Here is a 17,650-nt window from a genome sequence, read left to right as displayed (position 1 = left end):
CTGTGGGACGCCAATAAAACAGCGTAAAAGAAAACATGAGCTCAACATTAGGTGCAAAAACTTCACAGCTTGAAAGAGTAGACTGTAAGCACATTAAAGCCCTAGAATAAAACACAGTGGAGAAACAGCTGGAGTCCTCATTCCATTAGAGCCAAACAGGAGCACCAAAACATTCACCGGAAAACAAAGCAACAATTTTACATTTCAAATACTACTGAGACCTGCACACTTTACAGCAAGTGACTCTGTGATGCAAAAAACAGATTGTGTGTGTCTAAGCCAGATCCTCAGTGGCTCCATGGTGTAGTGGTCAGCACTACACCATGGAGCTCCAGTTTGACACCGGGAGGAGACACAAACTCGGCCTCAGGAGGTCACAAGCTAGTGTTTTCCTAGTCATACCCCCGGGCTTGCATGAAACGCAGATCATGCTTGCATGTTTGATTTGGCACAGTTAGGCGACCCTTTAGGGAAATAAGGGCTGGAAGCTATCTAGGCTCAGAAATTCTTAGCAATAAAAAGATTAATATATGCTTACAGCTTCACAACTATTCAAGAACTAAGAACTGATCTGAGAAGGAAGCTGTGTTTTCATAGTTATCAGGAAATGCTGCATTTGAAAAAGCAGCATGGAAAGTTTGGTGAAGAAGACAGCACATGGATCCATTTCCTTTACATGTAGAGTGATCATAAACCTGCAGTGTGGACCTGTCTAGCTAGCTAATCACACTACTTTAATTTGAAGGCTGGCCTTGTATTCAGGTGTCAGGGTAACAAGCTTACATTACAGTGAAACACGCTTAAAGACTTTTAGCAGTTAACTAAGATTCCATCCAGCAATCAAAGAAATCATTTAATATCTTTTATGGTTAAAATTTTAGGACATTTGAAGAAACAATATTACATAAAAACATACAAAAATAAACCTAAAACCCACGAAGATCCACATCATTATAAATTATGACTTTGTTGGCAAAGACAAGTTGATCATTTTGACCTCATTCAAGTTGCCCTGAAAGATTGGGCGCCAAAAAAGAAGTTTGGCACAGAAGCAGCTTTTACAATATGCATGATGAAGACGCTAAAAGCATTAATTATTCAAAACATAGCTTTTTAGAGAATCTTTCGTGTGGGTAAAGCAAAGGGACAGTTACATACCAACGGGTAGCACTGAGATTTCCTCCCTGCTGATAATTTATTGCATGAATCACATGTTGTATTAGATACAGTGACACTGCATACATCCAAAAACTCCCATAACACAAACTACAGTGTGTGAAAACGTGTTTGCCCCCTTCCTGATTTCCTAGTGTTTTGCATATTATTTGGATTTTTTCCCCTTAATAATAAAAACCTTCATTTAGGAACTTTGTGTTTACTTGGATTATCTTTGTCTAATATTTAAATCTGTTTCAGGATCTGAAACATTTAAGTGTGACAAACATACACACATACAAAAAAAAGGAAATCAGGAAGGGCCACCACTGCATATGTATGAGATTATTCCAGCGGTGACTGTTTGTATGCATCTGTATGAGATGTAGTTCAGTCGTCTCTGCAACAATAACAGTTGCACTTACCCACTCATCCATCTGTGGATGTGTCAAATTAATGTTAACATTTCTTTTCTAATGTTGTTCACTTATGAATCTGCGATTTGGGACAGCAACATGTTTACACAGACCATTCACATCCTGTTGTTATTTCAGTTCTCAACAACAAATTAAAAAATGCATTACGTCTCATATCACAGACAGCAGCAAGGAGAGATTTGGCTAATGTTGCACCGCTACATGCTGATTGGAGCTTTTAATGGAGGAAGCAGCATCACCATTTATTAAACTGTCTGGTGTGTTTTCTCCACACCGTCTGCCGAACGGCCCCAGCCACATTAATAGAAAAGTTTCATTATGAAGGATTCTCACCGTCCTCCAGCATTGCCTTCTAATGGCCGCCCACATGGAAATGCTGGATTAATTAGTTTAGGCAGGATAGTTTTGGGGGGGTGAGCTTTCTGTAAATGACGACAGCATAATAGCTTGTGAAAAGTTGCTGGATGGATGACAGGCTCGATGCTCCGGTTGAATGAAATTTGACTGGTTAGAATCTATCTATATATGCCTGTATTCACCTCCTCCTTAACGGGTGGATCTAAAACAAAACTTTGCACGAACATCATCATGCATACAGAGATTATTAACATGTGTTTTTGTTTTTAAAAATCCAGCACACTGTGCTAATCTCAGTATCCCTCTGCAAATGCATGAATGCCGTGTTTTCCGTAACTTCACATCCACCAACAGAATGTTGTTCGAGTCGCAGCTAAAAACAGAATGAAGAATTTGAAATGACACTGGAGGATTGTGACTAATAACGGCACACTGTGGAAACATACCTTCTCCCAGTGCACGATCTCCCAGGCACCATTCCTCAGTACTGTGATGAGTAAGGAGAGAGATGTGGTAAGTCTTATTAGGTCTCATTGAGACATACTTGCTTCCTGGCAACATGAATCCGTTTATACGACACTAAATAAAGGGTCAAGTTGTCTACAAGAGGAAAAGAGTTTTGAATACCTTGACATTCCTTTTTGTTGACAACACTGTCAGCATTGTGACGTTTCTGTAAGGAAAAAAGAACAACACACATGCTCTGATACATACTATTTAAAAATAATGATCTGAAAGAAGTCAGAGAACAACACTTGGGGAAAATCATGTCTTAGTAATCTACACGTATGCAAAAACAAACCCTAATTAACAAATTTCCCACGTGTGGGACTAATAAAGGTTATCTTAATCATACAGTCGTGGATTACAAGTGAACGCCCTAAAATTTGCTGACAGAAATGTACTGAAGAAGCTGACACTGTCCATATCACAGTAAGAGAGAAGGAGACTGCTATTTACAGTTCCTGCAGAGACACTAGAACTACAGTACAAACCCTTGTGTCACGCAGTGTTTTACCCAAAGTGGCCTAAAGTATAATTGCTGCACTAATAACAAATGCACACAGCTGGCAGGCGGATGTTTGACTCTAAAATGAATAACTATACATTTTGTGCTGCTGATATGCAACAACCAGCTATTTCTCGAATCTTTTAAAGTAATGAATTGATCCTAAAAATTCAGAGATCAGCTGATGTGAAACAAACAAACAAACCCATCAGCTGCTTCACATTCACGTAGCTTCTCCCTTCGTTCGAAACAAACCATACTGCCTGTGACCACATCAAAGTTCAACTCATCAGCATTACTTCCCTTCTTGTTGGCTGAACAGTCATGCAACATGCTGTGACTTTAACAGCTGATTCCAACAGACAGCTTGTCAGCTAGCATCACGGTGAGTAATAATGCGTTTCTGCATCAATCTCATATAAATGATCACAGTGTTTTAAAACGCAGCTCTAAAAGCAGCCTGTGTCTTACTTAATTAACAAGGAAAACGTGTTTACAAGAGGAGGAGGTCTTTTCTCATTTAAGCTAATTTAACTTTTTTGAGTCATTTGAGCTACTTTAAAACACTGACAGTAAAGGTGAAGTGAGTCGTGTCACCAGGAATGAAAGGCTTTTAGCTTTTAGCATCCTACGAAGACTATTGTGTATATCCCCTCGTTCTTCCCATATGTGCGTTTGTTCAATTTAAAACAACGTCGTTTTAAAATTCCTGCAACATGCTTGTAGTGTATAATTAAAAAGCCTGCTGTGTCACGCGGCCTTCACCACCCTCACTATGCCCAGGAAAAAAAGAATTACTAGTAGAGACCTTTGGAAAGCTCATTCATCATCCCTTGTGCGAGAGCTGTCAGCTAATTTGATTCATCCACACACTATTAGGTCCGGCTGCACAGACCCTCTTCTATTCAGAGACGTGTAGGAGGAGCTGAGCTGTATTTGTAGCTACTTCACAACTTATACTGCCTTTTCTCAAATCCACTGTCCTTGCCTCCTTTGCACTTTGTGTCCCCGTGGACACGAAAAAAAAGGATCTGCACGGTATTTAGATGATGTGTATAATCATAGTGCAGTAGAAGGCAAGCAGCGCACAGAGGTTATGCGTAACTACTGCAGTATTAGGTCTCTGTAGACCACAGCCACAGAGGGGAGATACAGAAAGCAGTGAAAGATAAAAGCAGCTACTGCAGTGTTACCTTGATTAACCTGCTTCAACATGGACCTAATGAGACATTAAGTAGCAGCGAAGGACGTTTAACCACAAGGACAGAAACAAGATTGTCTTTGCTCTTTCAGCTGCTTGTTTTAGGTGACTATGAGAGCAATAGGAAACTACACTGCTGTGTAAAACTGCACCACACACTATTGTTAAATACATCAAGGTATTATATTTCTGTTTCTCTACCATTTTTCAGCCCAAGTCTGCTGCTGCAGAGGAGGCTGCCAGCAACAAGGTAAAGTACGTGCTGTGCAGTGTGTGTCCATAGTGCATGATTCATGAAGTCAGGGGTCGATGTTGCCCTGTCAGGTCAACTTGTGAGAGACAGCGCAGCACAGGGAGCAGACGCGTGCGCAGGTGACCTTCAGCGATAAAGACGGAGTCATCACCACTCTGTTCCCATGTTTTTCACAACAGGCCAGGAGAGAAAGTGCTGCGCTGGTTTCCCTCAGCATGAGATAGCAGCTAATAGTATAGAGAAAACTCCGCTGGGACCTGCACAGAGGATCGCATTGCAGGGTCACTGCAATACAGTAAAATGCAACATTCTCTCACTTTGTTCGGAATTGCGCGCATCACGTTACTACACCACAGTACGCGAACGCTGAAGCTTCCAACTTCAACTCGAAAAAGATTAAACCACACAAAAGCAACTATTCAAATCAATCTTCCTCCTACATACATATCAAGCATCTGTTCAACAGCTCCGGCTTGCTTTAGGCAGACCGCTGTTTTGTTTTGTTGCTACTAGCTGCCTCTGTACACGAGCATTCAGTATCTAGGTTAATTGACTGAATGAGTACTCAGGGTGCAGAAGGCACAGCTGTGACCTCTGAAGTGAGTGTGTGTGTGTGCACGGAGATGTCCAATCGTGTGTGTGTACACATGTTGGGGTGTTTCCTGCTGTGGTCACATAACCATCACTGCCTGATTCATGCTTCAAAGAAAACAGATGACATAAAGCGAAAGACGATCACAAACTCCTGCAAAGGGGACTGGACTATTTTAACCCTGGAGAACCCATGGGGTCGGCTCTGACCCCATGGGTTCTCCAGGGTTAATTTGGATTTTGCTCGATGAATTTCATTCACTGAGGCAACTGAACTTTGATAGGTTGTGTTAGCACATTTTTGTGGTGCAATATATTAAGGCATGCATGTAGAAAAGCTTTAAAATTCTGTGCACAAACTGCATAATACAACATTTTTTAAAAAACCCACTACACTATAGTTTTGTCTGTACTGTCTGGATTGTATGGGGAGCTCCATATGATACCTGATTTGCACATGCTGCTTCAAACCGAATGCAAATTTGGCCTTCAGAAGTATGTTGATTGCCTTTTGATAGTTGCTGACAGCATGATTTTTTTTTAATCAGGGTCTTGCTGATGTGCATTTATTAATTCCTGCATTAATGATGCTTTTCTAGGCCGGGTGGGTGATGGCTCTCAAGCAACGACTGCATACAAATAATGGACGTTAACCACTGTGACTGTGACCCGAGTCACTGCTTTGTGGAATACCATTCTAAAGCCATGCGTTTGGAGCTGTAGTGATTTAAGCCATTTCAATAATACACCTCAGTTTTTAGACTTTATTAAGAAACGCTGCTGCACAAAATCAATGAAACACATAAGCATGGCTCTTCGGGCTTTCACTTTAAGAAATAAATAGGTCAAATTACCAAAAACCTACTGCCAGCTCATTAATTGGAAACCAGACTTTTTAAATTGTGGACCTACTGCAAAAAAAGTGAGTGTATATGTATGATAGCCCATGGTTTTAGACTTAAAAGTCTAAACTTTGCACCCTTTATCTTTGTCATTTCCACATTTTCCAAAGCCATGCAGTGGGCCGGACTGGGTCCAGGCCGGTGTAGTATTCCAAGCCAGTCTTACCAGATCCTCAATGATCTCCTTGACAGCAGCCACCACCAGGATAAATAGTAGCGGCACCAGAGTGGTCCAGCGACCAGTGGGAGACACATCTGGGATTTGCTAAAAGAGACACAAAAAGAAGAAACTCAGTTGAAGCTCGACTATCAAAGAAGTCACAAGGATTTTGGTCAGTAATGACATGATGACTATTTAACACGATTAGTTAGCAGTCGTTGTAAAAATAGTGGTTTCGCTAAATGTTGAAAAAGAAGAAACTTTTTATTTAACTGAACTTTCTTGAACGGCGCTGAAAGACAAAAAGCATTACTGCCAACCAGGAAAGGCACAGCAACCATTTCATCTCAACTTTAGTAATCAGTGATAGCCAAATTTAGTAACTGAAAATAAAAGCTTATCTTATCACGTCTCAGCTAGGTGACTCAACAGGAGAAAAAGAGTCGCCCTAAACTACCACAACTTCAATTAAATAAATTGTGATCATTTTTGTTACTCTCTCAGACTGGATATGTGCATGTTACAGAAAAACAGATATTGATATCAACATTAGCATCAGAATTCATGTTTTATTAGCTTGACTTATTATTTAACACACTCAAAAGAAAAAAGATGCAAATTCTGGGTCACATCCAGCACAAACAACTCTCTTAGTACCTTTATAATTCTCTCATTACCCCTGAATGTTTAATTCTTTTGGCTACCCAAGTCTTTCGACGTTAACAGCCAAACATCAGCAAAATTAGAGCCAAGCCGGGCCTCGTGAGACAGCCCCTGTTACACCGCTAGAAGGAAACTTGCATGAAACAGATCTCTCGTCTCTCTCATCTGCATGGATGTTTTATTCAAGGTCGCAGCATCGACAGGGCAGGTAACGAAGACTCGCACTGGCTGCTGTTCAAAGCAGCTACTTCAAGGTCACTGGAATGAGTCCTTTCCCATCCTTAGAGCTCTCATTAACAAGAGATAGTCTGTCAGGATGAATATCAGCAAAGACAGAAAAGGAGTGCTATTGAGCTTTCCTTTGGTCCACTTTTTTATATCTTTCCTGGTAAGCTCTGAACACCTGAGATATGGATTTCAGCTTCTTTGAATCATGTAGCGATAATTGGCGGTCGAGGCTTTAAGTTCTCAAAAGGGATTAATGTTGTCTTATGCAGCAATCCACTATAAAGTTCTCTGGGCAAGAAATCCTTTGTTCTGCTAAATCAAAAGCAGTGCCAGCAATGCTGAGATCTGTGGCTACTGTTGGGAAATAATCAAAACATGACCACAGCTGATAATGAGAAAGAAAGTGAAACCCTCTTCCCAGGAGAAGCTCGTTTCTTTAAACAAATTTAATGGCTAAAGATTTGCATATCATCCCTGACCCATTTTCCAGTGTGGCTCTCATTCACTACTTGTGTGTGTAAGTCAACGCACAACGCAGTTCCTGCACTTCCTAGCGGCACAGTGCAGAGTCACCCAAGGCCCAGTCCAAAACATCACCAACCTGTAGTATCGCTGCACCCCATTCACAAAGCGTGTACACACAAATCTGTTTGAACCTAATAAAACGTACGAAACTTTCACACACAAATTCCTGGTGTATGAAAACACACAACAGTAACAAAACACAATTGGGAAAAAAAGAAATGAAATACTCACACACAACACAGAGATCACACACAGTTTTAATGCTTAGCACAGCAGAGTAGGGTCACATTTGAATTCTAAAAAGCTTCATTTCATAACCAAATATACCAACAGTCTCCTTGTTTGTTTTAATGTAATAGTTACGGCAGTAAAACTAATTTTACATTGTTCTGCAGATTAGTCTGTGTGCGGTCGGGGTAACAACCAGCTGGTAATGTTGCAACAGTTTGCCACATTAAACGTTGCCATTACTCAGTGTGTGTATACTCACTTTTGCATTCATTAAAAGCAGGCTTGCATTTTTGCTGGACATCACTCAAATTTCTTGGCAACATCCCAGTTATTGATGTTTCTCCAGTAACTGCAGTGAGTTACTCTTAGCTTAAAAGACCTGGCACTCCTGGTGTTTCTGCTCATCTTTTATTCATATTTTTCTAATCAACATATCAAACCATTGCTTTTTCCCCTCTTCTATTTTTCCTGTTTTTTCCGTTTGTAAAAATAATAGGTGCAATGCTTTGTTCAGCTTCATTATTTCTAAATATAGCGGAAAACGATGGAAGCGCGGACGTATGCAGACAGCTAGCACCAGCCCTATCGATTCTGATTCACTACTATGCTGCTGAGCAGGTTTCATGAACCTGATAATAACGTCTAAGAACTTACTTTGTGTTCCCCTGTAAGAACATTTCCATGACCACATTAGTGAACGAGGCCTATTGTGACGAGCCCGTAGATAAATCTCTTTTCCTTTTCAAGCAGACACACACAGTATTACATGTATTATTCATGATCAGGATCTATATAAAGCACTGCATCTGCATGTATGTTTGTGTGACTGAGTGCATATGAAATTACAGACGTGACCGAGAGAAATGGAGTCTAGGTCATGGTGTACGCTTAAAAAAAACATGAAAAAAAATGAATTAAAAAAGTTCAGTGGAAAGAAAGGAAAGTGATGAGAGGTGATGTAATTAACAACAAAAACACATCTTACCTGAAGGAGTGCAATGAAGAGGAAAAAGGCATTGGCTGCCCTCCTGAACTGTGAGTACAGGAATCGAGGGAGGAAGGTGAGGACATTATATTTTGCTGTGCTGAAGACCAGATCAAGTAGAAAACAAGGCCATGGGTAGAGGGAGCCAGCATGGATATGAAAGAGAGAGAAGACAAAGTAAACATTGGTTAATTGTAATAATCCAGTAACTCAGAGAGCATTTGGCAGAAGCTGACCACAGATCACAACTGACCCTGCTACGTTTACCAACAGTAACATCATCACACTAGTTACCCAAGTTACCCAATTTCAGTGGTAGCCATACATGCTGATGCTATAACAACCATATGACCATATATTTTAGTTGTCGTCCATCCTCTTTCAGGTCTTCTGGTATTGCTGAAATGGCCAGTGCACTCCTTTTACTTTTAAGAACGTACCAGTGTTGATCTGGCCATTGCTAAAGATTTTGCTATCTCAATAATATGTTTACTTTGTTTTTCTGTCTAATGATGGCGCCCCAGACTTTCCTTAACATCACTTTGAAAATGTATTTGAAAATTCCAACGAATAGCTAACAAATACAAGTCCAACTCTAAAAACCCAGCAGGCCTCACCTGGCCATGAAACTCACTCAATGATCCAGTTACCTTTGAGCCTCTAAAACAGGGATCTATGTAACTATAATTCCTAAACAGACAATACGATACTTTTGTTAAACACTGTGCTTCAGTCACATTGATTGTTTGATGTAAAATGCATTATGGTGATGCTCTAGCTGTACTTGCTGTGAAGCCATATATTTAGATCACCCTGGACATATAATTGCATAGCATTAAGCAGCTCCTTGCCCCTCCGCCCACCCATTCTACGAGGTCTTTTGCGATGCAAAGACTTGTCTGGATGTGCGACTGATGAACAGCAGAGCCCAGTGGACTCAGTGATCGTAAAGAATAATTAGGAGCAGGAAGTTAGCTGGCAGTCGGGTCATAAAGACCTCCTGGCAGATCTGTTGGTGCTAGGCTGGTGGAGCCATCAGCAGCCCCAAAGTCAGGCCTCCAGCAGTCTGATTTACAGCTGTGTTAAAGGGTCAGTCAGAGCAGCCACTTTGGGAGAAGATTTATACCATAGAAGGATGCCAAGCCACTGGCAGGGCTTTGCTTACTCACACGCAGACCAGAGCCTTTAGACATACACATGCAGAATATCAGCAAGTACAGTGCAACGAGCATATGCAGTTCAACATCAGTCATATCATTGTTTCCCTCCTGTTAGTCTGAATCATAGATGACAAGCATATTTTTTGCAATTTCACTTGTAGCACACCCAGAAGCACAATGTAGTCGCAGAAAAGCGGACAAGCTTTGAATTGCAGCACGGAGGAATGAAGAAAATAAACACAGTAACTGTCATCATGCCGGCCTGGTACACACTGCATCTGTCTGGCAAAGCAAGAGAGCTGCCTCCCTCTTCCCGCTCCACCACAACCACCCACACATGCAGGGCCTTGGAGTAGGGGTATGTCACCAGGGTGCAGAGGAGGCTACCCCCCCCTCTGTCCCCTTCTGGCTGCCTCTGCCTCAATTTTATCCCACAACTTAGACATTCACATTACTCACACTCTCATTACACATACATATAGGATCTTGGGGGTGGGCACGATACACGGAGTCCAAAGTACCATCAGGGTGTACACCCCACCCCTGGCGTCGTTGCCCACCTCTCAATTTTAAATACACGTAGACATTGAGGGCTAGCAGGAGGGACCATGCGCTTACCTGCTGCTCTCTGGCAGGTAGCTCCAAGCCCTCCTGGGTTTTAAATGCACCTTAGAACACACATGCATCAACATTACAATGAGCGGGTGGAGGGAGGTTCGGAGTCTTCTCTCACCCCCGTTCTCTGCGACCTGCTGGAGCAGGGGGGCTAGGACTAGGAGGAGGAGTTGGCCGTCCGACTGCGGTCTGGAGTGTGGAGCCTTCCTGCTGCTGCAGAGTCGGGGCGGTCTGCCTCCCCCCACCGCAGGGAAAAGGGAAACACCACCTGGGTCTGGGTGCAGTTCCCCCCTCCAGGGGCAAGGGCACCTAGACCCGGTTTGTAGAGTACACTTGGGGAGTGTGATCGTGTGTACAACGTCTCTTTATGTCTGTCTCCACGTTGGTTGAGTGTGGAGTAAGTGCATATGAGAGCATGAGGGTGGGAATGGATGTTTGTATCTGTGTGTGCCTGTATGTCTGTGTCTATATGTCAGGTTGGGTGTCAGGCGCCACCTCTCTGGGGACACCTCAGGCCCTCCAAGGTTTGGAGGCCTATCTCCCCCTACCACCACTTCCCCTGCCAGTGGCGGACCCCCTCAGACATCGGTGCGTTGGTGGTTCTTTGTGTCTGGGGATGGGCGTCCAGGTACACACCGGCTCACTCCTTGGCGGCCGCTTATCGGGGCCTGGAGCCTGGGGCTCGCTCGGGCCACTTCGGAGGTGGGGTGCCCCCGGCCTCTCGGCCTGGGGCTCGGTCACTCAGGCGCAGCTGGCTGCCGGCGGAGCTCACGGGCGCGTCACTGCAACTCCCCCTGGCTTCTGCTCCGCGGCTGCTGAGTGAGCCCTCATCTGGGACTCTCCTCAGCTCTTTCCGGGACAGTGGCGCAGCTGCCCCTCTGTTGGTCTTCCTTGGTCTCTTGTGTTCTGGGGGCCTCTGGATGTCTGGAGTTTTGATCTCCTCCACACCTGCTTCACGCCCTGGAGGACGGGGCTGTGGCCCCCCCCCACACCCTCTAGCAGATTATTACATGAAGGAACCTTTTAAAAAAACAAAAAACAAGCGCGTCCATGCTCACAGGTGTACACACGGGTGATCACACCCACAAACTACACCCTTTTTAGAATAGAATAGAATAGAATACTTTTATTTGTCAATTTCTTCAAATGTACTTGCCATACAAAGGAATTGAAATTACGTTTCACACTGTCCCATGCGTAGACATTGACAACAATAAGGTGCAGATGCACAACAAAAACAGCCCTAAACAATAAACTTTTTGGCTCCTACCTCAAAGCACACTGTGTTCTGTTGATCTTATGTGCTGCACAATAATGTTTAACATTTAGTATTTACTGTTATATTCCCATATATCATTGTGATGTTGTTTATTCTATTACTCTTGTTCTCTTCTGCTTGCTTTCTTTTTTCTTTCTCAGCAGGTGACCCAGGTGATTGATATATGCATTTTTTTTCTCTGCCCGTTCTGTTGGTTTTTGTCTTTTGCCCTTCTCCCCCGTCCCTCTTCTCAGCTGTTTCTCTTTCCCTCTTTCTTTCTCCCCTTCTTTCCCCCAGTCAAGTCTGTCCCGTATTCAGTAAGTGAAAATAAAATAAACAATAAAAGGTGAATCAAATGGACCATTACGGCAAGGCTGGGATGGTCAGTTTGGTAAAGTAAATCCGTTGGGCATCTTTCTTTGCCTTTAGACAACAATTCTGATGCAAAAGAGCCAAACGGGACAGGCCAAAAAAAAAAAAAAAAAAAAAAGAGAGCAACATAGAGATGGGCGATATGAGATTTTTTCATATCACGATATGTTTTTTTCATTTCAGGCGATAACGATATCTATCACGATATAAGCCAAATAACTATATTTGTAAGATTTAAATGTGCCGTTGCTCACAAGTAAAATGTGAAATAATCAGCAGCTTGTTTTTATTTAAATATTTATTTCCCATAATAAGTTCAACAGGGTAGATGTACTTAAGGAACATGAGACTTTTTCAGATAAATAAAGGCAAATATTGCAAACTACACAAAAGGCAGCCGCTAAAGCGTTTAAGTTTCAAAATAGAACAAACGAAACAGACTAAACTGTCAATTCCACTTAGAAACAAAATATTAATTCTAAAAATAAATCTTAGTTTGTTTTACAGAAGAACAGACAAAACTGACTAACTTTTGTCAATATCAAATAAACTGAGAACTAAAAGGAAATTCTCAATCTCTCCTTGTTGTATAGCTGAGCTTTTCAAACAGTTTTAACAGTTACTTTAGTCTGACAAAAGCCGAATGACGAATTAGCGCTTCCAGTCAGAGACCGAGGCTACGTCCACACGTACACGGGTATTTTTGAAAACGGAGATTTTCCGTTTTCGTTTTAAAAAATAATCCCGTCCACACATAAAGGCAGAAATGAAGGAAAACGCTGCTATGAACATGCCAAAGCAGCAGGTGGCGCTAGATTCCTAACCGTGCAGAAATGTTGGCCAATCAGAAGTCTAGAAGCCTCGGTGGGAAAAAGTAAACAAAGCTGGGGCATAGAAGCAGAACCGAGTCGTATGTGTGGAGGGACAGTAACTGTGTGTATATGTAAGCATTTAAACACTGCAGAGAGTAGAATTAACAGTATTGTAGAAATTCATTTCACCGAAACAATAACGTGGCGCACAGTGTGACGCATGCACCAGTTTATTGTATTTCCAGACTTGCTTTCGGCACATTTACAGTGCACGCTACTCTGTTTTTTGTCAGACTTGAAATAGCCGAAATACCTTCACACTACGGAGCTTCTATGGCTCTTCCGTTTGACAATCTCTCCGGCATTGGAACCGTCATCTGTTTTCTCTTCGGTCACGCTCGGTTGATTTTTCTGGTCGGCACACTCATTTCCTCCATTACCCGCTGGCTCCATTACCCGCCGGCTGTTTCCCAAACAAACATACGTGCGGCTTGGCACTTGTGCTGTACGTAACAAGTCACGCGACGTGACGCTGCGGCTGTGATTGGTTCGGCTCTGCGCTACTTAATTTGGATTGGCTGACCTTTTTTTTTTTTTTTTTTTTTTTTTTTTTTTTTTTTTTTTTTTTGAGGACAAGAGCTGCGAGGTCTATCGCGATAGCTTAATTTCTCTATATCGCGATACATATCGTTATCGTTCTATCGCCCAGCTCTAGAGCAACATAAAGGCATTGTTCTGACAGCAGTACAGTGTGATACCAGCCTCACAAAGACCCATCAGAACAACTCTTCCTTTCATTGATACTTGGTCTTGGACTGCATATACTTCGTTCAATTTGTGTAATAATTAAAATCTCTGGGTAACCTGTAGGTGGGGTTTTGAGCAGGTGTTCCATGTTCACTCACAATGCCACAGCAGCAGCAAGTTAGCTGGAGAGCTAACACAACAAGTTGGAAGCTAAGAGGCAAACAGCAGCATTTCAGAGGCATTTCAAAGCTGCCCGCTTTTCCTTTTTTACCCAAAGTTCAGATGATGAGGCTTCAGTGTCTCTCAAATTCCCCTCTCATTATGCTTACTCAGAGAGACTCGTGCAAAGAGGAGTGGAAGACGTTCGTTTTTATGACACATTTGGTAACATAATGTCATCTTCAACTCGATTAATTATTATCTCACTTCACCTGCTTCTGTCAGCACACAAGAAACAAACTATTACGACTCCAAGTGACAGCATGCAGCAGTCAAAGCCAAACTCTTAGTATAAAGATCAGAACAGGAAAAAGCTAGATTTGCACATTCCTACTTCCTTAAAACACAACAAACAGGCTAAAACAACAACTGTACACTGAAGCAAAACTGAAACCAAGTCGCTTTATTCGGGTAGAATAATTATACATAATTACAATCATCATCAGAGGAAACTAAGACTAAAAAGTCAACCAACAAGTCAGACATGCAAATACAAGGAAGGAGGAAGAATATTTTCTGTGTCCCTTTGTTTGTCTGATTGGTTGAGAAAGAAAGACCTGGGTTTTGCTTACACACCATATTCTGTTGCGTCCGTCCTCGTCATCTGATTTGCTGAATTTCTGTAATGTCAGGGTTTGTTTTTTAAGTAAAACAGTTTAAAAGGATCAGGTTTACTGCTTAGTGAAAATTTTAACTGTATTTTACCCATTGATCACACACTTGCACTCCTTTATTAAATATTTTGCCATACATCATACAGCTAAAAGATTACCACGAGTACCTTTAAATTAATAAATGGCAAGTCCCTTGGATATTAAACATCTAAGCACTGTGGTGTATACAGTCTGCCCCTGAGATACAAAGAACGTGTGGCTGGGGATGCATCATGCTCTCTGTGATTTATTTTCTTCAAGCCTTCTGATCTCATGGGGGTAAGCTGCAGAGCATATGCCCAATCATCTCTGGTTACCTTTGTACACAGAATCACTTCCAATAATACATCTTAATGGATGATTATGGATCCTTCATTTTGTTTCCTGGGAGTAAGCTGAGATCAAGAAGATATGAGAGGAGCACTTCCTCCACTTACTCACAAATCAGAGTATAATGTTATTATGAAAGCCTATTTTGTTTGTTTAATCTTTGAATAAGATTAGTGTGCTAGTTAAAAGAAACAAAGAGACAGCTAAACATTTTCAACCATGCCTCTGCCATTTATTTAAACATAATATCATATTTCATTAAAGAGTGCTAATTAATAACAATAGTTGGCTCAGATCCTGCAGTATTAAAGAGAAAACAGTGACCAACATTTGGTGACAGTGGAAAGGAAGAACCCCATGTTCACAGGAAGAGACTTCCAGCAAACCACTATTTCTTCATATCGTAGCTCACGTGGGCTTAAGTTACTTTTCACCACTGCTCGTTGGCAAACACCATAGAGTGGATATGAAAGATGAATAATGCTTCTGAGTCTAAAAAGCCAATGAGGACATAAACCTGTACTCACCTTTATAACTCGACAGGGCGACTCCTCTGGTTTGAAAAAAGACGTTTGTCTCTTTAAATGTTAGTCGTACTCAACTCACTTGCTCTGTGATTCATAGTCTGAACTGCTAGTTTCAAGTCTTAGTTAACACAATGGCACGGTTAGTTTTAATTTATTTGATTTTTCAATAGATTCCCCATTAGTGTAGATCAGAATAGTAAAGCAGGGTATGCTTCAGATCGTTAACAAGGCTGTCAATGAATATAAAAATTACAGAAGAATTGTTAAAGAATTTTTGTTTTTATTATTCTGAAAATCAGTATTTGATTATTGAAAAACATGACAAGCAAAACAAAGACATCTGAAAATAAGTTGACATCATGGCGGCTGTATTGTGTATAGTGAGTGTTTAGCATGTTTAACCATCATTTGCAGTATTATTTACAGTATATGGCTCGTATTGTTTTACTAACACACAAGCATAGGAGGGCAACCCTGAAGAACAGCCAGCAGATGATTAATGTCTCCTGCTGCATTACAACCTCTAATGAGTGCCACTATGAGCACATTATGGAGTTTTCAGCCATGCGTGTTTCCAGGGACCACAAACAGGAACAAGGTTAACCAGCTGTGGACTCAGACCGGAGAGACCAGATGATGACACTCAGTAAATAAGCTTAAAAGCCTAATCGCGACCCTGCCTCTCTGCCATATTGCATTTGAGTCTGACTGAAAACTTTTTCTAAATCCTAACATTCGTTCTTCAGCATTCATGTGTACAAGCTGCATTACAGTTATGACACAGTCTGATCTGGACTGATGTTATTCTGGATTAAAAGATGCACTTTCTGCCTTTTTCAGACGTTCACATAGCTTTTAAGCAGAGAATAACCATACAGGAATTAGAGTCAGACATGTTGAGTTTTAGTTTAAAGTCTAAAGATCTCAGTGAAGATTGTGTCAAATAAAACTGCTGCAAAGGTGTTGACTTTCTTGTCAACAGAAACTTTAGCTTTTCGGCCTTGGGATTCCACCGTCAGCGGAACCACACGCTGCCCTGGACTGTGTGTCTGACTGCAGGTAATTTGTGTAACAACTGATCGGGACATGTGCAGAGTTTTTGGGCCCCTTATCTGTGTTCTTATATTTTCATAATTCGTGTATAGCTTTGAGCAACAGCACATTGAGCCCATCTCCCTTTGTTCAGCATTGCTGTCATGCACTGTGATAACCCCTCCCACTCTGCTTATTTTTTTTATCTGCATTTTCTTCCTGGTTTTGTGGTGGATGCGGGTCCAGAGAGCAGCACGCCTGTCAGCAGCCGACTGATAAAAAAGAGAGCTAGTGCACTAACTCTCTCACTCTCTTCCCCAGAAACCAGAAGCTCGTGTCTTGGGTCTTGGTTGCTTGGTTCTACCTTTTATATTTGGCATTCCCATATTTACTATACTACTGCTAGTATAGTGATGTGTTCTACATTTCCTTAAAGCAAGTTTCATGTAATTGTACAAATTCTGAGTTATTTAAATTCACCACAGTCTGTGTGGTCCTACTTGTCAGCAGATTTGTGACAGCACTGAAGCTGCCTAGCCCCTCAGTCCATCAGCATGCAGTGAAACCTTCGCTGGTTTTCCAGCTCACACGTTTTTATAAGTAGGTCTCTCTTTCATGTCAGCAAAAACTCTTTTTTGAATAAAGTGGCTGCAGGAAACAACCCAACATTTTATTCTGAAAGGTTTTTTATAGAACTTTTTTCAGGTTAATAAAATCTCTCCATCTCCTTCTTATATATCTTACATTCATAATAATGAATACATCATTTCTTTAGGATGAATGCACTCTCAGACAGGATGCTTTGATAATGTTTGACTTGGCTTAGACACTTTAGGACATTGAGCCATTATGTCTCAATGTCCTCTCAGATCCTTGAGATGTTCAGTGTCTACGCCACATCAGTACCTTTACATTAAAGTATTAGTGAATCGGGCATGGCGGGCATCGCATGCATTATATAATTAACTTGACTCATTATTCACAAAACTTCAAATTTTATTTAACAGAACACCAAATATATCAAGAATAAATCCTACGCAGTAAAGATTAGTTGCTGTGATTCAGTAAGTGAGACAAAATAAGCTACACATACCAAAACAATTAAAGTAATTTGCATGTCTGGGTCACTGTGTGTTTGGACCCACGTCAGTGTGCGTCTATTCATATGTTCCTTGTTTTCCTCAAAAGAGAGAGCAGCATTTCCTGAATGCTCAACAGGAAAATGGTT

At 41.5% G+C, this 17,650-nt stretch overlaps 1 protein-coding gene across 8 annotated transcripts in view; it reads right to left on the bottom strand.

Moving 5' to 3' along the window:
- Positions 1–17,650, bottom strand: part of atp8a1 (ATPase phospholipid transporting 8A1) — a 109,091-nt gene that overhangs the window by 69,585 nt on the left and 21,856 nt on the right. For all 8 annotated transcript variants that reach the window (XR_015130387.1, XR_015130388.1, XM_086300679.1 and 5 more), the window contains exons 3-6: positions 8,698–8,797; positions 6,072–6,170; positions 2,577–2,622; positions 2,396–2,436 (exon numbers count right to left, since the gene is read on the bottom strand). Coding sequence is in view for 6 of the 8 variants with exons in the window: in XM_086300679.1 (XP_086156805.1) it covers positions 2,396–2,436; positions 2,577–2,622; positions 6,072–6,170; positions 8,698–8,797 (286 nt within the window). In the remaining 2 variants the exon portion in view is untranslated. The remainder of the gene's footprint in view (positions 1–2,395; positions 2,437–2,576; positions 2,623–6,071; positions 6,171–8,697; positions 8,798–17,650) is intronic.

The sequence above is a fragment of the Aulonocara sp. 'chitande type north' Nkhata Bay genome, linkage group LG2 (assembly GCF_057382095.1).
Source record: "Aulonocara sp. 'chitande type north' Nkhata Bay isolate Kocher_YH1m ecotype deep benthic linkage group LG2, A_spYH_male_GT1.1, whole genome shotgun sequence".
Classification (NCBI taxonomy): Eukaryota; Metazoa; Chordata; class Actinopteri; order Cichliformes; family Cichlidae; genus Aulonocara; species Aulonocara sp. 'chitande type north' Nkhata Bay.
The sequence above is the reverse complement of the archived record's forward strand: the minus strand, read 5'-3'. Positions and strand labels throughout refer to the sequence as shown.